Source organism: Spermophilus citellus, assembly GCF_964194105.1.
Source record: "Spermophilus citellus genome assembly, chromosome: 3".
NCBI classification, from domain to species: domain Eukaryota; kingdom Metazoa; phylum Chordata; class Mammalia; order Rodentia; family Sciuridae; genus Spermophilus; species Spermophilus citellus.
Window position 1 is genome coordinate 117,992,608 of NC_138184.1, and position 24,454 is coordinate 118,017,061.

The window sequence follows — 24,454 nt, forward strand, 5'->3', positions numbered from 1 at the left end:
TAATACTAACATAACTCCATGCTAACAGATAGCTTTGAATACCCACAGGTGTCAGTAATCCCACAATACCTCTTTAATGGCTGATTCACACACAGTGCCAGGGCCAATCTCCGTGTTCAGGTACAGTAAGGCATACAGATAACCTGCTCGACCGAACAGCAGCTCATCAGGAAGCTCTGATTCTTGGCAGACAATGCTTCTGTGCAGCTGCAAAAGTCTAAACAATAAGAAAAAATTCTGTTTTCTCAAATGTGCATGTCTGAAATGCTTCTTTCCGAAACAAGTAACTCATCACTTTAGAAATGTATTTATTTTTAAATTTAAAACTATGATTTAAAAAAGCACCCCAAATTCCCAAAACAACTAGAATTTCTCCACTTTACTAATTCTTCTTTCAAATGTAAAAATTATGAGCAAAAAACCTGATCTGAGAACATAGCTCAGTGGTAGAGTGTGTGCTTAGCATGTACAAGTGTAACAAGGACTTAGACTTCAACTTAGACTTCACTTTTGTCTGCAAATGCCCCATGGGTGACCAAAAGCAGGAGCGAAGACTTGGCCTCTCTGCCTCCATTATCTAGATCTGATGGATAAACATCTTATAATGAGTTGAAGCTTTCCTTCACCCCATCCCTTGCTCAGCAACGTCAGGTGCAATTTTCTTATTTGGAAAAGGCCCAGCCTGACCAATCATGAGATAATGATGGACAAAGCACGCCTGATCAAGATCACCTATTTGGCAGTTAAGAAAAGCCTTCAACAGTGTAAACAACCTTGCACTTACTCCTCTTTCTATAAAACCTCAAAGTAATTGTCAGTCCCTCAAAGACAGGACTAAGGCCATGGGTCCCCTTGTCTTCCTGGTGTAGCTATACTGATTAAAGTTCTTTTCACACTCTATAATTACCTTTCCTGTTTAGCTTTTTAGCAAGTAGCTACGCCTACTTTTTGGATACCCAGAGTCAGGCCTCTAGCTCAGGCTGTTACAAGGCCCTAGGTCCCAACCTCAGCACTATTAAAGAAAGAAAGAAAAAAATCTTTCTGTTCAAAATGTATACCTTTATATTTATTCTAAACCATGTAACATAATTCATCTAGCATTAGAACAAAGTGGTTTAAAATCTAAATAAAAATGGCACTGAAATGCTGCCAGTGCTTAGGAATGAGTATGAATCATTCTAACTTTCAACAGACATTAACTAACATGTACTAGATCAGGTCCTAGAACTAAGCCCTGATTTCCACTTCTTCAAGAAGGAATATAAACCAATAGGTACAATGAAACATATTCCTTACTTCAACTTCATTAATATACCTAATCAGTTAAAAGTTAAACTATGATTAATTTATTCTTGTGGATCTACAGCATTGTGAGCTAATTTTCATGCATTGAAGACAACCAAAAATTATTTAGGAAAAATGATTAAAGTCCCTCTGAAATTAAGAAATACTCATGCTTGAATAGAAAAAGAACATATGATTTCACTAAAATGCTCAAGAGTGACATACAGTTAAGCAAAGTGGCACACACCTGTAATCCTAGGGGCCCAGAGCCTGAGGCAGGAAGATCGCTAAGTTCAAAGCTGGCCTCAGCAACTTAGGGGGACCTTAAGCAACTTAGTGAGATCCTATCTCAAAATAAAAAATTAAAAAACAGGCTGGGGATGTGGTTCAATGGTTAAGCACTCCTGGGTGTAATGTCTGGTACAAAAAAAAAAAGTAGACATACAAACCCTTTTATTTCTTAGGGAGACCTGTTTGCAACAGGAGAGTAAGTTAAAAATAATTTCTTTTTCGTATATTTTTCTACAGCTAGCGTTTCAACTAAGAATTTAAAGAAAATGTTTCCAGAATTAAAAACTTACTTTGTGATGCATTCCTGGGATTCACAGTCACTTTTGAGTTTATGATATATCACAGCTCCTACAGCAAGGGGCCCAGCATCTCCACAGAGGAAAGTGACCCTGCGACCATTCAGGTTCCTAAGTGTTCTCTTTACATAATCCAGAGATCGAAGCAGGTATGTCTGGTCACAAGTGACCCGGTACAGCTGCAGGTACAAAAGGGCTATGCCTGAAATGATCCCCACCCCAAAAGAAAAATATTACTACCTTTCCTTTTTACCTTCAAGATATTTTTAAATTACATGATATAAATTCTTCTACGTAAACACTACATTTTCTGAAGGGGTAACATCAAAAAAATTATGTCAAATAGTTCTTAAAAATGAAAATTAAACCCCACAGAAATAAGAGCTGGGAAAAAAAAAAAAAAGAAACACATGTAAATTGATTATCTTGCTAACTGGTATGGCATGGTGATTCTATGCTCTTAAACAAGAGATGAAATACCAAGGCTGAAATACAGAGGATAGTCCTGCTCATTCTGTTTTTATTCATTTCAAGGTTATATTCAGTCTCTTTTGTATCTCAAGTTACCTTTTCTTTTTAATTCTTCTTCAATTATTCCCTCCAATGCTACCCCAAATTAAATGATTACCTTTCTGGATTTTATTGCTTTTTCTAATTTTTCTATTTGGCACAGTTTTTTCAATTTTCTTTAGTGATCAACCCATACAATTGATCAGTGAGTCAGATTAACATTTATAGAACACCACATGTACGGACTATCACCTACACAATCCTCCTATTTTAGATTGAATAACACACCCAGATCTTCACATGAACCAGAGAGGGGGCTTTGATACCTTTGGAGGATGATGTATATAGCTTCTTAAGCATAGTTTAATGCCTGGGTGGAAGAAGTTGCTATGGGAGGAGGAGGGTAGAAGAGTGGCTGGATTTGATCAATGTGCTCTGAATGAACCTCTGGGATTATCACACTGACCCCATCAACATGTGCAATTAATATGTGTTAACAAAAAGAAGTCAGTATGACAGTGAAGTGTTTTATTATTTAATAAAATATATTGTAGAAAAAAGTATTGAAAGAAGTGATATGATGGTGAAATGGCCAAACAAAACATCCTGTTAATGTAGAATTTATGTTCTTCAATATTCTGGTCTTTATCTAATAACATCCTCTGATTTTTACTGTTTTTTATTTTGCTTTTGAAAGTTCTCAAAATATCTAATTCTGCTTTGTTCAATTTTCCTATTCAGGGTATCCCATGACTCTTTCATATTAATGCCCAATACTTTATTTTTTTGAGCAATCCTTATTTTGTCCTTATCCATTTCTGTAAAAAGACATTTAACCCTTACAGCATATCTGGAAGCTGAAAAAAAAAAGTCTTCTGTATGAGTTGCTTATTATCTCTTCCAGTAAGTAAATGTAAATTTATGTAATCATTAGAGAAGAGTTAGAAGCTAAATACAGATAAATTTTGAACATAATAATCATTATAAAAAGTTTACAAATAAGTACTCCCTGACTGACTCAGAAACCTCTAAACAGAATACTCTCTGGTTAACCTGAGGATCTAAAAACTTATATTTAATGCTTGAGTATTTTAAAGTACATGAGGACAAATAAAAAGAAAACGGTCATCATGCTTTGTAATTTTTTGTTAAAATGTTGACACGCACTGGGTAAAAGGCACTGTGGTAAACAGGGCTTTAGAGATGTAAGGTAAGTGTGGGAAGAGGAAATGGTCCATAGTACCGTGGTCTCCATCTTCTGGCAAATCTTGGTCCCTAAACTGTTGAACTTCACCAGTGCCTCTCACCTCCCATTCCCTTAGAGGGCCTGGATGTCCAGTGGGAGCTGGAGTTAATTATTTCACTTCCCCAATATTGAAGGTTTACAGCCAGCTAGATTTGAGTATTTTCCTTCTCCCAGGTAGTTTGGCTATGTTAAAACTCTAGGAGGTCAGATTCTGGTAAAAGTTTCTTCAGAGGGTGGGCTTTGTTAAGAACAAAGTGCTCAGAGGTATTTAAAAATGGTTTCCATTCCCCTCCTTTTGCTCAAAGATTGATGGAACACTTCAATATTCACTGTGAAGCCCCAGTAGAGCTTTTGGAGGCAAGATGCATTTGTATGAGGTCCTCTTATGATTAAGTCCCCCTGGAATTTTTCTTTCATATTTGTTCACACTAAGCCTCCAGGATTAATCAAAGTACAATTTAGGTTTTCCTACTATTAAACAAAAATTATGGGAGCCCATTGTTTTAGATTGAACTGTTGCATGAGACCCCAGCAGACAAGAATTAACCAAAATGGAGTCACTCTTGATAAATGTTACATAAACTGAAACTTCAAGGAAGCAGAAAGACCTCCAAAAGACCAGTTTTACCCCCAAACAGACTTCAGTCTACTTGTGTCAGTATAATAAGGAAGTCTCTTCTGCTTTAACCCTTACAAAATAATAATAAGCTGAAGTAACTTGATCTTAACCAATCTTCTTTGTACCATTCTTGTTTCCTGGTTCGGACCTTACAAAACACATTGTTCTGCCATTGCCAGGAGGGAGCTCTCCATCTAACTTGTAGAAGGAAGGCTGCCTCAATTCATGAATTATGAAGAGGCCAGTTAGATCTATTTTATGGTTTGGCTCATATGTGGAAGGTGTGGTCCCCAATGCAGCAATGTTTTTGGAAGGTAATTAGACCATAAGGGCTATGACCTCATCAATGGATAAATCCATTAATGAGTTCATGGATGATGGCATTTTTAGGAGGTGGGGCCAAGTTGAAAGAAGAAGGCCACTTAGGGCAGGTTCCAGAAGGATCTATTTTGTCCATGGCCTCTTCCCCACTTTTTCTGCTTCCAGGATACCATGAGGTGAATAGCTTTGCTCTGCCACAGACTCTTCCCTACTCCAGTGATGTTCTGCTTCACCACAGGCTCAGAAACAACAGAGACTAGTGACCATGAATTGAAACATTTGAAACCATAAGCAAAATAAATCTTTCCCCCTTTAAGCTGATTTTCTCAAGTATTTTATCAGTGATGAAAAGTTGACTAACACAATCCATAATTAAATTTGTTCTAACCTTGTGTTTTGGCAGTAACTGGCAATAGCTCCTATTAGTTCTAATTCTCTGCATCCACCTGTCTTCCAACTTTTGGTAAAGCAATTCACCTTGTGACCTAACTTCTCTGATAGATCTAAGAAGAGGTGATATTTCAGTTTGTTCAGCTTTTCCCTTGTTAGGATGGAGTAACAACTCCGTACATTCCAGACTGAAAACCAGGAGTTTCTCCTTAGTTGATTTTTGTTTATTTTTCTTTGCTTTTTTCCCCCTTAATGGTTTGATTTAGTAATGTATTTATTCAGAAAGTATGTATTGAAACTTTTCTAGACAAGAAAGATACTTGGCTTTTCATGGTGCTGCTGACAATTCCATGGTGTCATCTTAGTGTTACTTCAGCTTCTTGTACTTCAGTTTTTTTAAATGACTTTTGTGGGTCAATTCTTACCTTTTCAATTATTTTCTTGGTTCTGTCAATTCTTTATCATAGGCTCTTGTTTTCTGGCCCTCTCTTCTCCAAATGCCTTTATTTCTGCTTTGTGAACTTACTGCTTTAAAAAGTTTTACAAAATTCATGTTCAAAGTATTGCCAATTTTTCTTCACATTGCAGTGGCATTTCCTTATGTTTCCTTTTTCAGAATTCCTTTTATGACATTCTGAGAGTCCCTTTTTTCCCTTACATTATAACAAATTTTTTTCTTAAGTGTGAATATATTAAATATTTCTAGAGCAATTATTGACAGGAAGATTCCTTAGCCAAAAAAAAAAAAAAATGGTTAGGGTAGCTTTCATAGTTGTTTTTGCTTTTTCTCAAGGGCATCCTCTTCTTGCAAAGTAATAAACAACAGTTTCTTTCTTTAATAGTGATGACTTCTGGTGGCCAGATTTCCTTTGATTCCCATATCTTTTCTTGTTTCAGGAGGGTGTCAGTCATTGCTGTTTCCTTCCTGCCTTAAGCCATTAGCTGGTGCCACCAAGGACGCTACCCCCTTTTTGAAGGTCTATACTCTTTCCTTGTACACTTTCCATGCCTCTTCTTCTCTGCTCGCCCAGCATTGCCTACTCACTTTGCACTCAGATGTGCCCACAAAAGTTCCTGTTGAGGGTGTGGCCCACTCCTTCTGGGAATTACTCCTTGTTGAATATGGAGAAAGAGAAAAGCAGGATTTTGCTACTCCTGGGCCCTGTGGCTTTCCTTTCCTGCTATGTTGTGCGCGGCTTTTCACACTCATTCTGTATGTTGTTTGTTTTTTTATCCAAAATTATTTGAATGAATTTTTTTTGGTCTGTCTCAAAGTTTTGCAAAAGGGAATAAGTGATGAATGCTTTATTCATTCCTCTTGCTCTGTATGGTTTTAAGAGAAAAGATGGAAAGGTACCTTCCATACTTTTTCCTAAACCCAAAAGCCCTAAGTACTATTTTATATCACTGAAACCAAATACCTCCACAGTGGTTCTACCATGATTCCAGAAGATGGCAATAGATAAGGATTCTTTAGAAATACAGATTCCCAGAGTTCCTACTGCAGTTGTCCTCTTAGTTTGTTATAAAGCTTTCTGAATGACTCTATGCATAGTAGGTTTGGAACCTAACTATTAGAGTTAAAAATATTTGTCAAAAGTAAGAGGAAATGCTGTAAGTAAAAGACTTTTTAAGGGAAACCTGTGCTATTAACAGCTATGTTATTGTTCTTTCCTGAATATAGTTTTCTTCTCAAAATATTCTTTGTATTTTTCTTCTGGTTAACCACAAATATCTAATTTTACATTTAGGATATATATATTTTTTTTTTGCACTGTAATTGAACTTGATCTATGTCTATCTGGGTTTACAAGTCTGAAATATATAATTTTAATGTCACCATATAATTGTTGTACTTATAAAAGGCAAATAATAAATAAAACATCACTGAAATAAATATAAGTACATAATTATCAAGTCTGCCATGTTTCGCTATGCATTGCAAAAATAGGTTTTGGGTTCACGGTAGCTCTAACATATATACCTGTGTCTATGCTAATTAGAAATTCAACTACAACAATTTAATAAGAAGGTTATAAAAACTGTCATTAGCAATTTAATCAGTCTTTAGTCTAATCCCTAAGAACAAGGTCTGTCTTATTTCCTTTATATACCCCAAATAGCTGTTATAATGTTCTGGCTACCTGGTAAAAACAATAAAAATATAAAGATTAGTTAAAGCAAGTTAATTTTGAAAAAAATTATATTTTCTAAAAAGTGAAGTATATTACTGGTTGCCTGTTTAACCATTATTATTAAAATTTAAATAAAAATCTTTACATATACAAATGAGTCATATTGAGTTCAGGCAGTAAGGGTAAATGGTTTATGAAACAGACCAGAGAAATCATTCAGTCACAACCTATCACAAGAGTAAAGCAAGAATGATAACAAACCAAGCAAAACAAAATACACCTGACCCCTTATGCAAGTTTACTTTTATTACACATTTCACAGCTACATATTAGGTTAACTAAATGTAAAAATATCACATACTATATACATTAAAAGTCAAACTTCAGGCAGAAGATATTTCTTTAGAAATAAAATTCCAAAGAATCTCTCAATGAAGATAGCTTAAGACTTCAAGAGTAAAAACTTTACCACTTTAAAATAAAATTTCAAAGCCAAGTCTTACATCTCATAATACAAGAAAAAAATATTAATTGCTTCTACTCCATATTCTCACCTGTCCAACCAGTATAAGCAGAGCAATCATGAGGATCAGCTGTCTTCAGCCCTTCTTCCATCTGCTGTAGAAGATCTTTGATTTTGGTCTGGATCCGCCTCACAAAATTATGAATGATCTAAGAAGCAAAAGAAAAGATAAATTTAAGTTGCACAAGAATAGGACAATGTCATAATGATAGTGTAAGTCACATGAACATAACAGAACTTATTTTAGGTGGCCCATTTCAATGTCTGACTACCTGGACACTACCTTGACTTTTACAGGGTTAGTATCTTACTGAGATAATGCTCTATGGGTATTACAACTCACAAGTAGGTTCACAAAAAATAACTGGTATAAAATAAAAAATAAATAAATAAACATAAAAAAGATAGATTTGACTACACAAACATTTTAGCTTCTATAAGGTAAAACACATAAGATGATTTAAAAATTAATGACAAATAGAAAATACTTGCAATATAAGATATTATAAATAAAAAAGAACATAATACCAAAATCAACCCAAATTATTAATGCATCTTACACAGAAGAAAAATCAAATGAAAAGCATATGCAAAATGTCCAATCCGGAGATGATTCATGAATTGCAAATAATTACAAGTGCCACAGTTTCCCTGTCAGACTAATAGAGAATACTTTTTTTTAATATTAAATTCTAAGGCTGCTAAGAACAAAGGAAACAGGTATTTTTTTCATTTCTGGCAGTCATTCCCAAGAGAAATATACAACATTCTTAAATACATAGTAGAATCTCTTATACTTTTGTTGATTTTTAAAAGTCTATTTGCTATATCAATTGCTGAAGGGTCTTAAAAACAGTTTATGATTATAGAATTTCATTTCTGCCTTTTATGATTATTTTTCTTTCGTGTATTTTGAAGTTGTTATGTGGCATACACAAATTTGACTATTAAATCTTCCTAAAAAATTGACTCACTTTCATAATGAAATGCTCCTATTGTAGGACTATAGAAAAGAACCTGTATTGCACAATTAGAGGTGTCAAGGCAAATTTTACTGAAATTTGGGATTCTGGAATCAAACACTAAGAATTAATTTGCCACTATATATGTAATGAAAATTCCAAGTGGCTAACCCCTGGAAATATATGTTTACATCTCAAAAAGGGATGAGAAAAGGTAAAACTGGACAATGGGGTGGTCTTTTTCATATAGAAATTAGTGTACATTCCAAAGGGTTAGAGTAAGACATTTATAATAAGATTCTCCTAGAAGGGGAAGGGTAGACATTGCCTCTTTCCCCTTTATAAAAAGTGCAGAAAATTTATTTTTTCTTCATTCTTGCCTGTAATACAACTCTGTGCATGTAGGACAGCAGACCTCACCTTCACTGCATCACCCTCACCATTAAGAGCTGAGTCACAGGGAACCACCTGCTATGTGCTGTCTGGTAAACAAAAAAAATCTCTGATCCAAGAAATTTTTGTGTACATTCAGAACAAAACTAATGAAAGGTAAATATTTAAAACCTAATACCCTCTTTATCTTCTTGTCATAAAATCTATCTTATGTGATATTAAAGTCACATCAGTTTTCTTATTGATGATTACTTTTGCTGTCCATTTATTTTTAGTCTCTCTGTATTCAGAGTTAAAGTAAATATCTTGGATTTGTAGGGAGGGAGAATTCCCTTCTATCACTCTTTAGTTCTTATGTAGGCTCTTTGGCTGGATTTAGGAACTGAATTAATACAAGAGCTGATTAGCAAGAAAAAAAGCGTATTACATGGGAATTTTTACAACAGAGTGAAGTCCAAAGAAAATGTCCAAATCAATGTTTTTATTATTTTTAGACAACAATAATTTGCAAAGGAAGAAAAGACTAATCTCTGAACTACAAATAGTAAATTCCAGAATGTCACTAAGTGATTTATGAAAGGGATGCAAAATCTAGTGTAAAATAAGGGTTAACTCAATGAACTTATATATTTGGCTTCATTACGGTCCCAATCACAGATCTTAAATATCTCCCAAAGACCAATATGCTAAGGCTTGGTCACTAGCTTGTGGTGCTATTTGGAGGTGGTGGAACCTTTAGTAAGTGAAGCTTAGTGGAAGGAAATTAAGCCATTGAGGGCATTCCATTGAAAGGGCATTTGGGATTCCCAGCCCCTTCCCTTCTCTCTTTGCAACCTTAGCACGACAAGGTGAGCAGCTTTGCTCTACCACATGTTCCCTGTCACTATGTGCTACATCACCAGAGGCCCAAAAGCACAGAGGCCAATTGACCATTGACTAAAATCTCTGAAACCAGGAACCAAAATAAAGCTTTCTTTGTAATAAGTTGATAATCTCAGGTATTTTGTCCCAGAAGCAGAAAGTTGACTAACACACCAATGTCTGGTGATAAAAGCTATTTTCCTGCCTTGGCACAAAGATTTCTCTCCCAAAAGAATATTTATGGCTTGCTGCATGTAGGAAAAGAGATGCCAAATGGAACTCACAGTTTCTCAAGTAATTTCAGCTTGAAATAATCAATATACCAATTCAGCATATTTTGAGATGGCACATTCTTAACTTCTTCAGTTTGTTTGATTTTTGTTTTTGTTATTGTTTCTCCTGCTTTTTGGATTGTTTGAATACTTTTAGAAAGGTATTTTAATATTCCTGCTGAACTTTTAGCAGGGAAATTAATTTAAGTTGTTGCTCTAGAGGATACAAGAGATATCCACACCTTTTCACAATCCATTTGCAGTTAGTAATGTGCCACTTCATGTAAAATGCGGAAACTCTGAATCTTATAGGTTTAGGTCCTACCCCAAGTTCTTCTGTTACAGCTGATATCTGTATTACCAATACAGGAACAATGAATCCTACAAGATAATAATGCAATTTTCATGTACAACCTGTTTTGTAAACAAATTCAGAGATAAAAGAGTAGAATTTTTTTTTTTTTTTTTACCTATATCCCCTTAAATGTCACCATTTCAATGAATGGGTTTGCAATTACAAGTTCTCTCAGGGGTCTTGGATTCTTTTTTTTTTTTAATCTGAAAATATATTTTACCTTCATTCTTGAAGGATGTTTTCACTGAATAAAAAATTCTAGATGACAGTTTCTATTAGTACTTTTATGTTTTTTTTTCACTCTCCTTTGTTCTCCAGGATTTTTTAACTAGAAATCAGCCATTAATCATATTAATTAATTAATCATCATTAATCAATTATCTATACATAATGTGTTGTTTTTCCCTTCTCTATTCAAGATTTGCTCTTCAAATTTTAATCTTTCATTGAATTTATAAATTCTCGCCCAATATTTCTTCAGATTATTTTTATTTCCCATCCTTCCTCTGCTTTCCTTCTATGATTCCAATTATGTTAGATTGCTTCATATAATCTAATAAGTCCTTGAAGCCCTGTTGCTTTTTATCTCTTCAATATTTTCTTTACTTTTCACAAATGGATAAATGTCTATTGATCTATTTTTAAGTTCAGTCACTTTTTCCTCTAAATCCATCCAGTAGCTTTTAAATTTCAGATTTGTCTATATTAATTCTAGACTACCCATAATGTTGTTTTTTGCCTTTCCATTTCCCTGCTGATTTTTCCTATCTTTTTATTCACTGAAAGTATTTTTGCTGTGCTTTGTGGAAGACAGTTACAGTACTCACTTTAAAATCCTGTCTGCTAGTTTCACTACCTGGTTCATTTCAAGGTTGGTTGCAGCTAATTTTCTTTTCTCATGAAAATGTGTTTCTATTGTAGAAGAGTAGAATATGCCACCCTAAAACATGCCTTTTTGACATAAGAATTATTTATTCTGAGTTGAAGACAACTCAGAAGAAGCATACAAGAACAGCTTTCTGCATTCCCCCACTGGCCTAAAAGCAGGATATAAATTTACAAAAATGTCGGTCTTCCCTTTTCAACAAGTAAAGACAACTTTAGACACCAATCAGCCTGGAGAAGTCACCAGAGAAATCAATATAATAAATTTTCATTTATTTGCCTTCCTTCAATTAGCATGCATGAAAATTCAAATTTCTTTTCCTTCATTTTCTGTATTCTCTAAAAATTTACTGTTTTTAGTTAGAGATGCAATATAAACAGATTTCTAAGCCAAATCTGAGATTTACTCATTCCCTTGGTCCCTCCCATTCATATGGAAAATACACTGTACAAATTAAAAAGCCTCTGTTTTTCTCTTGTTAATCTGTCTTTTGTCTATCCCAACTAAGCATTCCCAAAGAGAAAATTATTTTTCTCCCCTATTTTTGTGGTTCTTCATAGAGCAGGTAATTTTGTATGGCAACTAGAATGCAAATTTGTAGTCTGTTATCCTACTTGTGTTGAATTGCAAATTCTGTTTCTTGGGCAGTAGCTCTATATCAGTTCAGATCTTCTGTCTTTAGCTAAGTATCTTTAAGTCTGTAATCAAAATTTGGTTAGAGGTACATTTAGACAAAATTTAGGGATCCCTTCTCTGACTCATCTCATTTCCCCCTTGTCTTTGGTAGCCACCAATTCTTTCATGAAAGATTTTTATGTAACAAGTGATATTGTTTAACAGCATTTTACCTACAGTAGAACTTGTTTCAAAACTGTAGTTAATCCTCTCAAATCCTGCCACTGTTTTAACACTAAGTTTATGTATTCTAAATCTTTTCTTGTCCCTTCAGCAATGCTCAGAGCATCTTCACAAGGAGAAGATTCCATTTCAAGAAACCAGTCTTTGCTCATCCATACAAAGCAACTCCAAGTTCTATAATGAGGTTGCAGCAACTTAGTCACATCTTCAGACTCTGCTTCTAGTTCTCTTTCTATTTCACCACTTTCACAGTCCTCCACTGAAGTCTTGAATCCCTCACAGTCATCCATAAGGGTGAAAATTAGCTTTTTCCAATCTCCTATTAATATTTATAGCTTGGCCAGGTGTGGTGGTGCACACCTGTAATCCCAGCAGCCCAGGGGCTGAAGCAGGGGAATCATGAGTTCAAAGCCAGCCTCAGCAACAGTGAGGAGCTAAGCAACTCAGTGAGACTGTGTCTAAATAAAATACAATACAGGGATGGGGATGTGGCTCAGTGGCCAAGTGCCCCACCCCCAAAATGTTCATAGTTTGACCTCATTACACAAATGCTCTCAATGGTATCTAAAATGAACAATCCTTTCCAGAAAGTTTTCAATTTACTTTACCCAGATCCATTAGAGGAATCACTATCCATGTCAGCTACAGCCTTACAAACTATATTTCTTAAATACTAAGACTTGAAAGTTGAAATTTCTTTGATCTATGGGCTGGAGAATGAATGTTGTGTTAGCAGGCATGAAAACAGTCTCATGTACATCTCCATAACAGCTCTAGAGTGACCATGGTGTGGTGGTGTACACCTGTACTGTGCTGTCCATAAGTATTAGTATTTTAAAATGATTTTTTCTTTTCTGAGCAGTTGTTCTCAAGGTCAGTAAATCATATCAGAAACAGATGTGCTATTGTCCAGGCTCTGTTGTTCCATTTACAGAACACAAAGTAGATTTGGCATAACTAATTCATAAAGGCTCTAGGATTTTCAGAATGGTAAATGAGCATAAGCTTTAACATAAAGCCACCAGCTGCATGAGCCCCTAATAAGAGTCTCAGCCTGTCCTTTGAAGCTTTAAATGGAGCATTGACTTCTGCTCTCTAGCTCTGAAAATCCTAGATGGCATTTTCTTCCAAGAGAAGACTATTTTGTTTGCCTTGAAAATCTGTGGTTGGATGTAACCTTACCTTCATCAACTATCTGAGCTAAATATTCTGGATGATTTTTCACAGTATTTACATTAGCATTTGCTACTTCATTTTGCACATTTATTATATGGAGATGGCCTCTTAAACCTTATGAACCAACCAATGCTAGTTTCAAAGATTTCTTCTGTAGTTTCCTTCCCTCTCTCGGTCTTCACAGAACTGAAAAGACTTAGGGCTTTGCGATGAATTAGGTTTTACCTTTAGGGAATATTGTGGCAGTCCTGTTCACTAAAACTTTCTCCATTACCACTTTATTATCATTTCTGTGTTCAATGGAGAAGCACTTTTAATTTCCTTCAAGAACTTTTCCTCTGGCTACTGTTTTGCAGAAGAGACCTAGCTTTGGGTCTGTCTTGGCTTTTGAAACACCTTCATCACTAAATCTAATAATTTCTAGCTTCTGATTTAAACTGAAAGATGTGTGACTCTTTCATTCACTGTAAGAGTCACACAAATTTCAGTTTAAATCAGTTTAGAGACCACTGTAGGATTACAAATTAGTCTAATTTCAATAATTTTGTGTCTCAGACAATACAGAAGTCTAAGTAAAATGAAAGAAATAGGGGAATGGCTGGTAGAGCAGTCAGAATATACACTTAAGTTTGCCATCTTATACTGGCACATTTCATGGTGCCTCAAACAATTACAATAGTAGTATCAAAGGTCTCAACAATCATCATAAAACATGCAATAATGATGAAAAAGTTTGAAATACTATGAGAATATCTAAAATGTGACACAGAAAAATGAAGTGAACACATGTTGGAAAATGGTATAGCTAGATTTGCTCAATGCAGGATTCGCACAAATCTTCAATGTGTTAAAAATACCATTATCGATGAAGTGCAATCAATAAAGTGAACTATGATAAAATGATATATGCCTGCAATTCCTTTAAAATCCCCATCCCTGCCCACATTTTTAAGCTTCAGTAAGTATTAGCTGAGGTGGTTACAGCCAACTAATTTTGTCAAAGAGGATTTACATTTATAAGTATATATTTCAATTGTCATGTAGGTATTGAGTATGCTTTTTTCCTCCTTATCATATTTATCATTTGCAAAAGATTAAAATAAAATGCACAAGTAGACTATGGTTTCTACTCAGTATCTAAAACATAACATTAGCTTTCAAAATTATCTCTCTAATTAAATGTTATTTAGAGTAGTAAATTACAACAATTCCTACTCAATCATGGTGGTAAAATACATTCTCTTATTTTAAAAGGTAAGCTAAAAATCTAACACAAACAGCAACTTTATAAACATCTTTACAAATATGCTTACTCACATAAAATGATAAAGACAGCACACCAATGAATTCAATATCAATGATATTTCAGAGGTGATGTAATATAAAGAGACTCCATTTTACCAATCCTTGCTTACTAAAAATTTTTCAAGATTTGCCATTTCCTATTATTTGACGATATACTTGTAAATGTATTTTATTTTGTTGCTATGTTAAGTTAGCTGAAATACCCAAGATAAATAACTTATACGGAAAAAAATATCTATTTTGGTTTATGGTTTCAGAGATTTCAGTATATGGTCACTTGGCCCTGTCATTCTGAGCATTTGACAGTACCCTACAGCATGACAGGAGTCCATGATAGAGCAAAACTGATCACCTTATGAACTGAAGAAGCAGAGAATGAAAAGTGGCAAGGTTCCCAATATCCCCCTCAAGGACATGTCCCCCCAGTGACCTAACTTCCTTCAACAAGGCCCCACCTCTCAAAGGTACCACTATCTCCCAATGGTCTTTTAGAGGATACTCCAACAATAAATATTGAAAAATGTGTCAAAAAAAATAATTATCTGATTCCCCATACAACTGACTGATAACTCTGACTTCAAATTAGTAACTTAGGCCTCTTGAGTCCTATTGTTTATTTTCTGCTATAATCAAAGAGATGCAGATGAAGAAAAAATGTGGGTAATATCTCTTCATAATACCTGGTATGGCAGAACTTACAGGGTAGGTTCATCTATTCCCCACACCCTTTCTCCTTATAACAACAATATATCCATCCCCAGAAGAGCTACTATTCTTCCAGATTTTCTATAAAAAGGGTAAGTCATATGACATGATTCTGACCAATGAGACCTAAGTGCAAATCTCCCAGATCTTGAAAGTTGTTATTTTTATTGATAAATGAGAGAAAGAGAATAGGTACTTCTTCCTTTCTCTCCCCACTGAAAACCTGAACATGATATCTGAAGCTACAGCAGCCATCTTGTACTATAACAGAAAAAATTTGAGAGAAAGACCAAAATAAACAGCAGAAATCCTGGCCCTAATCTTATTCAATCTTATCAAGACCTTATCAATTGCCTACCCCTAGATTTCTTGTTATAAGGCAAATAAAATCTAATCAAGATATTTTTAAATAAGAGTTTTATGTTTATTGTTGTGAATGTAAACCTAACTCACATTCATATGTGGCTGAGTAATGAACTTTATTCCAAAGAATACACTATTAAGTTTTCATTTCTCATATTTATGATGTATATTTTTAATGTGAATTCTGTTTAATATAGTCTAAAATTTCACTGCAAAAATCATTCTTCTGCTCTGTGCTCTCTCCCACCCCCCAGTACTAGGGATTGAACCCAGTGCTCCACGCATATAAGCAGGCACTTTACTACTGAGCTACATTCCCCAGCCCTTTTTATTTTGAGATGGCCTTGCTAATAAATTGCGTAGGCTGGCCTCAAACCTAATGATCTTCTGTCTTCAGCCTCTTTAGTAGCTGGCTTTACAGGTGTATACCAACATGCCCAGAACTGTACTTTACTTTAAGGTACATTTTTTAGTTCCTCCTTTTCTAACTATCTTATATAAAAGAGACTTTGAATCTCTATATTGGATCCAAATCTCCTAAACAAAGAAAACAGGTAATGCTATTTTATTCTACAAATTCTATTTGCATTTGATGGAGATTACTATACCAAGAGAAATTTAACTGGTTCATCTCATTTAATAATGGTATTATTATAACAATTATTAAACATTTATTATGTACCTGGCACAATGAACCTTACATCATAGTTCAGTCACTCTTTTCATCATCCATTAATTTTCAATTTTTAGATGAGAAAAGTAAGGCTCACTGGAGGTCACAAGGCAAAAAGAGAGAAAACTCTTGGAGCTTTGAGTAGATTATTAATTCCAGAGTTCCTGGGCTCCCTACGCTCTCTTCTTATTGTACAAATCTTTGCGGGAATCTGGATTTACAATTTACCTTTAAGATTTTCAAGACCTACAGCCTTCACTCACTCACTCACATTGTACAAATATACCTGTAAAATGCATAAGGGAAAAACTTTGGAGGTTTTATCACTGAGATTTTATCTGAGATTGATCCTTTGCAAAGGCATTGCAATCAGAAAGAAAATGTTGTATTCTAATAAGGGAGGTTTGTTTTCCCATACAAAAATGCCCAGATGTGTTATAAAGCAAAATATAATATAATGGAGTAGCTATTAATCACTGGTTGTAAAATTCCTTGTAAGGCATCATCACTACACTTGTTATTACAAAGGATGCACAATGCATGTATATGGAAAGATTTATTATAAGGAATAATAAAGGAGACACAGAGACAAGGTGCAGAGGCAGGAAAGTGGCTTATAACTGGCACCCATTTCCTTCTTTACAATGTTCTTCATGATAATAAATCTTAGAATTTAGATGGGAGAGCTTTTTTTCCTGGAGCAAGAGGAGAAGGAGAAAGGAGGGAGAGGGAGATGAAGAAGGAGACAGAAATGGAGAAAGAACCTGAGATGAAGATGGGAGCAGGAGAAAGAGAGAAAAAATGAAAGAGACAGGCAAACTCTGGGTGACATTTAACCCAGTTAAGTTCTTAAAAAAAAATTGGGGAAATTATATTCCTCTTTAGCCATGCTCTTTTTGCCATGTACTTCATAAGAATAATTAAGGGAAATAATTTATTTCCAAATTTTTTATTTCCTAGAACATATGCATATATTCTGTATCTCTCTGACCCATCTCTAGATTTTAAAAAAGGGCACGGAAAATCACCATGTTCAAAAGCTATGTTTTTAATGTATTTATTTATTTATTTATTTTGCATTATAATTCTTAGTACACCTTTATACCACAATTTGTCATATCTCTGATTGTATATAAGGTATGTTGACAACAAATTCATATCTTCATACATGTATTTTGTATAATGATGAGGGTGTCTTTTCACCATCCATGCTATTCCCCTTCTCCCTGCATTTCCCTCCCACCCCTATTCCCTATCTATAGATAATCTTCCTCCCTTGCTCTCCCTCCCAACCCCATTTTTTATATTGAATATGGAAAAAAAAGTTGATTTCACAAATTTTTATAATTTTATAAAACTTATAGCTGATAAGAATGCTAAAAAGCTATCACTGAAATTATTCAGTTTTACTGAAATTTTCTTTATCTTGGCATAAGGCTCAGCAAGTGTAATACAATAGTTTATTAACTTAATATATAATAAAATGTTGAATATTATATATATATATATATATATATATATATATATATATATATATAAAATCTTCAGACACCTAGGAAATACTTGAGGAGGAAAAAATGAAATAAAAATGTGGCTCATTAGCAAATTGTAAGTCTAAAATTAGATTATTTCATTCAGTTATTTAAAAAAAATAATCAAATTGCCAGACACTATTACTAGAATAAAAAGTTGGATAAGATTGAATCTTCCCTCCCAAGTTCCTGATCTAATAAGACAATCATAAGAATAATTATGAGAACACATAATAAATGTTTGACTTAGCAACATATAACATGAAATATTCTGAAAGATATGTAGAATGATACTAAAACTTCAAATGTATCTACAGCCTAGAGGAGCTAGGAAAATGGTGCATCTTGAAAAATAATCTTCAATTCACCCTTGTAGAGGGTATTCAGGAATTTACTGGGGTTATTATTGCTCCTGGAAGTAGGTGAGTAGCCAGAATATTTAGAAGGGTGAAGAGAAGATGGAAAGGCATTAATAACCTTTGTCAGGCTGGGAAGGGGTTTCTTATAGGTCCTAAGACACCCTTACTTCGATAAGGAAGTATCATCAGTGGAGCACTTTATGGACTGGAAGTCCACGAAAGCTTGTTCCTCAAATGGAAAATGCTGCTGAGCTTGCCTTGCAGAGCTGTGTGCATTTAATTTTATCCTATACTTCATTAAGAGACTATATATCCTCTGAGTCTGTTGTTGTCCTTCACTGTCATTATAAAAAAACCTAAGGTCTAAGGGGCAATCATTCCCATATTTTGCAAATGAAGGTATGCAGCACAGGGAGAGAGGAAAAGTCACTTACCAAAAGTGATGCTAATAGGAAGTGGCAGGGTCAGAGTTTGAACCCAGATATCCAGCTCAAGATTGATAAACTAAGGGCTTTTACAATATAGCCACCCCCAAATATGCCTAAGTCCCTGAAACCTGAAACAGATTACAAACTTTAAAACAGATAGTGTAATGAATTACCTAGGTAAGACCAATTCAATCCCATGAGCCATTAAAAGCAGAGAGCTTTGACTGAGAGCTATAACAGAAGGTGATGAGGAAAAAAAAATGTCAAACATGAAAGAGACTCAATGTACTGTTGCTAGAGAAGCCACATAGAAATCATGAAGACTTGGGCAACATGGGGTTGGGGGGTAGGGGGGAGACCACCATGGCCAACAGCAGCAAGGAAATGTGCACCACAGTCTGACAACCACAGGAACTAAAATTGGAAGCAGTCCATCCCCCAGAGCTTCCAGAAAAGAACACAGGCCTACTAACATCTTGAGAAATTCTGAGCAGAGGAACCAGCTGAGCTACACTCTGACTTACAGAACCCAGAGAAAATAAATAGGTGCTATTTTAAGCTGCTAATTTTGTTTGTTTTTCCTTTTAATTGAAGAATTACAAACATACAGACTCAAACATAATGAATTTTCATAAGCTGAAAACACCTAATTACCCAGCCCTTGCATCAAGGATCAGAGCATCCATCATCAGCCTTCTTTTTTTTTAATTAATTAATTTATTTATTTTAATTAGGTATATATGACAGCAGAATGCATTTTGATTCATTGTACACAACTGCAGCACAACTTTACATTTCTATGGTTGTACACAATGTAGCGTCACACCATATGTGCAGTCATACATGTATCTAGGGTAATGATGTCCATCTCACTCCACCATCTTTCCTGCCTCCATGCACCCTCTCTACCCTCCCTCCCCTTTTCCCAATCAAAGTTAATTTATGATATTATTTTTATAATGTTATCAATAGAAAACTAACACAACTAACTTATTTAACCCCTCAAATGGCTTCATCATGGTTAACAATTCAGCTTCAAGGAGAAAACAAGCATCTAGCATGCATCTTATGGAGTTTGCTATGTGGAAAGTAGCAAGGATAATGTTTTGTGATGAAGTACAAAGATGACATAAAAAAGGTATGTAGCCAGGTGCAGTGCACACCTATAATCCCAGTGGCACAGGAGGCTGAGACAGGAGAATTGAGAGTTCAAAGCCAGCCTCAGCAACTTGGTGTGGCTCTAATAATATAATTCACACACTCCTGATATATGGCAGGTACTTAAGACCCTTCATCTAATTTAACTCTCTGAATAATACTGAAAACAGTATTATCATCACCATGGAATAGATGAAAAAACTAAAGTTAAGAGAGAAAGACTTGCCTACAAGTTTTGAAGACAATAAAAGTAGGCTTTTGACCCACAACTCAGTGAGACTCTGTCTCTAAATAAAATACAAAAGAAAGAGCTAAGGATGTAGCTCAGTGATTAAGCACTCTTGAGTTCACTCTCTGGTACAAAAAAAAAAAAAAAAGGTATTTAGTGAAAGACATGGTATTTCTTGAAGAAATAAGTAGTTCCATCTGAAAAGTAAGAAACATGCAATCATTCTTTTTCTAAAATAATAATGTTCCCTGTATTTTCTTAATGAAAATTTAATGCTGGTTTGAAGAAATACAATTACCATATATAAAAATACAGAAAGTGTTAAAAAGATTGATGATAAACTTTTTAAAAATTAAGATTTCAACTAGAGGTTAGTAAAAACTTCCAAAATCAATGTTTAATGTAAATAACTCCTAAAAACACAACAGTAATTTCTGAACAGTTATGCATGAATCAAACTTGTTGTATGAATAACAGTTTAAATGTACTAGGAGTACTTACTAATAAGATAATTCATACATTCCTGATATATGATAAGCACTTAAGACCCTTCATCTAATTTAACCCTCTGGATAATACTAAAAACAGTACTATCATTACCATTGAATAGATGAAAAAATTAGAGAGAAAGACTTGCCTACAAGTTTTGCAGATAATAAAAATAGATTTTTGACCCACATCTTCTATGTGAGGATATATAAAAAGTTGCTAATGTAAATACACCAGTCGATCTTTCTTAGGAAAGGTTTTACAAAACTTTTTGTTAGAAGAAAGTACATTCCATAATCTCACATCTTTAAGGATCTTACTTGTAAGTAAGATGCTCTGTGATGTCTTACACATTTGAAAAGCTTTGGGTTTGGTTTTCTAACACTCCATTCTGTTAAACAAAAATGAATAAAACAACCCATAATCCTTACCTCAAAGCTGATTATGAAAGGGGAAAGTGGACAGGAGAACTGCATCTTTCTACAGTAAAGAATTAGATGGTTATGGAAACATCTACCTTCACTAGTGATATTTATGATAAATAGGTCCTTACCTAAACTGAATCTGTATCAAGAAAATGCTCTTTGCTTAGATGTTTAAAAATAGTTCATTCTCCAGAAACATAAGGATTGGTTTACGTAATCAGGTCTGATTCTGTTTTTCTTATTTCAAACTCTATTATGAGTAGAAAATATTGTAGATTACCTATCCTAAACAAATCTCAATCCAGTTTGATGTGTGACATAAAAAAGTTATTGATGATCTCCTATGTATAATCTCTAAGGCAAATATGGCATAATCCCAAGAAAGTTAATAATTGCAAGAAGTTTATTAAAGCAACGGTTATGTAATATTTTGTGTATTCTACTGAAAATATAAATTTTAAAGTAAATTGTCATTATCACATTTTATAATATAAAATGCATGATGTTAATAGCTACCATTAACTAAATTCTCACTACTTACCTATGCATCAGTAACTATGTATAGCTAATTACCACTTATATCAGGCATTGTTCTGAACGTTTTAAATGTATTAACTTAATTAACCATTATAAAAATTATATAAAAATGGGGTATTACAACTATCATTACTACAAGCTTTTAACAAACATATTATAACTATATTAAGAACTTCAATTAAACTTTCACTTTAACTTTTAACAAGTCGATGAGGTAAGAAAGCCAAGTTTCAATGTAGTTAAGTAACCTGCTCCAACTTAAAAGCAAGTAAGTGACAGAAAAGTAGCAAATAAGTCTATCCAAGTAATTAACTGCTGTATACTTCAGTTTATTCACAAAATGGGAAATGTTAATTTACTATTTCATTAGCCTCCTCTCCATAATCTTCCCATCACCCTTCTGTCAATACCTTTCCATATTAGGAATTAAAAACTGGTTGGTGGTTAAGATCATATTAAAAGAAAATTCAACAATGTCATAGAGCGAGAAAGAATATTACTTCTCACATTTAGGATAACCCTGGGCCTGGTGATCTTGTTAAAATGTGGCTCACTAGATCTGAGGTGGGATTTGCATTCCTAACAAGTTTTCTGGAAATGTTTGTGCTCTTGGTCCACAAACCTCATTTTGAGAAGAAAGGCTATAGAGTTTATTCCTCTACTCCACACCCATATACCACTACAGTTCATTTTGTTATGTATGTATAAAAGCATATATACATGTGTGTTTAAGAGACAGAGTCTATGTTATTCAGGCAGCCTCCAACTCCTGGGCTCAAGATGGTCTTCCTGCCTCAACTTCCCACATAGCTGGGACTATAGGAATACACCTCTTCATTTTGAAAGAAGAAAAAGGAATTATATTTCTCTGGGCTATTGAGAAGTGCTGTTTTCCTTATGTTTGTAAAATATGAAGTTAAACAAATTTTGATAGAAAGACCATCCACTTTTAAACAAAAATATGAAAAATTAAATAAAATTTTAAAATAAAGCATTCCAATAACTCAATATTATACCAAATTAAGGATGCAAAGTAAGTTTTCCTGATTTCATTTTTCTGCGGAAAAAGTTCTAAAATCCTTCAGATCCATCAAAATCAGCCCCTCTCTACCTTTTGTCTCAAACTCCCATGTCATTCATGCTCCCTCTTCTCCAGCCATGTTTTACTCCTTGACAATCTACTATTTTAGTACTGCATCTATCTCCAAAGTCCTTGCTCATGTAGTTCTCTACCTTAGGCTGGCAAGTCCTACTTAATCTTCAAGGACCTCAAAAATATCACCTTAATCTGAAAAGCCTTTCCTGGTGCCAGTGGGCAGAAGTAATCTCTTTCTTGTGCCTTCATTATATCATTTGTGTATTCTCACTTACTATACCACTCATTGCATGGTTCCAGAGGGTACACTTCCAGCAAGTTCCAGTGGTACAGTATCACACCCATTTCTCTGCCAGCCAATGGACATGCCTTCCCCCAACAAGTTCATTTCTTGGCTGCAAGGCTGAAAACCACTTAATATTAATATGCTTGTATAATCCCTTCATTTGTGTGATAGGTCACTTCTGAGATTATAAAATAGACAGCAGCTTCCATCTTGTTCTTGTACACCTTGAAGGAAGCCAGTCCCTATGTCCTGAAACAGCCCTATGGCAAGGCTTATGTGTGGTAAGAAACTGAAGCCTCCAAATAATAACTAAAGAGCCCTGCCAACAATTATTATGTGAACAAACCTGGAACTGAAGTCAATTCCCTTGAAGTCCATGGCCACAGTAAATTCCAGTAAAAGTTAGGGAGGAAATGACTGTAAAGTATTGAGAGTATTTGCTATAGAAATCTCCCATTGTTTAAAACCTGCTATTATCTTGATTCACTGTTTTTCATATTTTGGCCAATACTGTAAAAAGTGCTCATTTTCACATTCAAGAACAAATTTTCCATTTCCCCTTTTCTTAAGTACATAATCACAACCACTGGCATAGGTCTCCAAGACAATTTATTACTATTTTAATTGCATAGACAATTGGTCACAAGACACATTCATTATTTGTTGATTTTTAAACAAATTGATTTCGTGTAAAGCAGAGATCAAAATCACAGTTATTGAAATATAAAGTGTAAAAATAAAAATTTGTAATTTTGGTACTGTAAGTTGTCCCAATATTTATCTTATTCATTGAGGTTGAAAATGATGCTCACCTGCCCCTATCAAAAGGCTGTCAAGAGTTCACTTCATTTTTCACTAAACCTCGAAGTATTGAAAGAGCAACTAATTATAAGTATAAATGATTTTAAAAAGTGTTTGCTAGAGATATTTGTTGTAAAAAAATTGAACACTAAGTCACAAATATAACAGACATATGAAAAAGAGAGGAAACAGAGAAAAACAACATTGATATATGAGTTCTAAAGCATAGCAATTAAACTGCTAAGAAACAGTTAACATTTATTCAGAGCCTACTAGGTAGCAGATCAGGCATTCTGCTGGGCAATTTATATTCTTTAATTCATCACTAACATCCCTGAGTTAGGAATGATTATTCAACTTTTAATCACAAGTAAGACAAAAGAGGCTTAGAGAAGTCATTAGATTTCATATTCAGACCAATGGCTCTTTCAAATTTACCTTCCTAGTTTTGGCCAACTTCTCCCTTTTCAAAAATAAAATGCATGGGGAGCCAGGGAAGTGAAAGGAGCCTTGTAATACATAGAGAAAAAGACAACTTGGTAAATGTGTGGTTTTACCAAACATGAACAAATCGTATTCACATTCCAGAGAAAAGTGGCAGAATATGTCCCAGTAAAACATATCATTTTGGCAAAAGGATTATTTTGAGCTAAAAGCACTTGAGAAACAGCAGGTGGGTGTTCAAAACCT

The 24,454-nt window shown here is 34.4% G+C and overlaps 1 protein-coding gene across 2 annotated transcripts in view; it reads right to left on the bottom strand.

Moving 5' to 3' along the window:
• LANCL2 (LanC like glutathione S-transferase 2) overlaps nt 1-24,454 on the bottom strand; it is a 53,329-nt gene that overhangs the window by 26,499 nt on the left and 2,376 nt on the right. For both annotated transcript variants that reach the window (XM_081287654.1, XM_081287655.1), the window contains exons 2-4: nt 7,647-7,764; nt 1,866-2,073; nt 70-217 (exon numbers count right to left, since the gene is read on the bottom strand). In XM_081287654.1, coding sequence (XP_081143780.1) covers nt 70-217; nt 1,866-2,073; nt 7,647-7,764 — 474 coding nt within the window. The remainder of the gene's footprint in view (nt 1-69; nt 218-1,865; nt 2,074-7,646; nt 7,765-24,454) is intronic.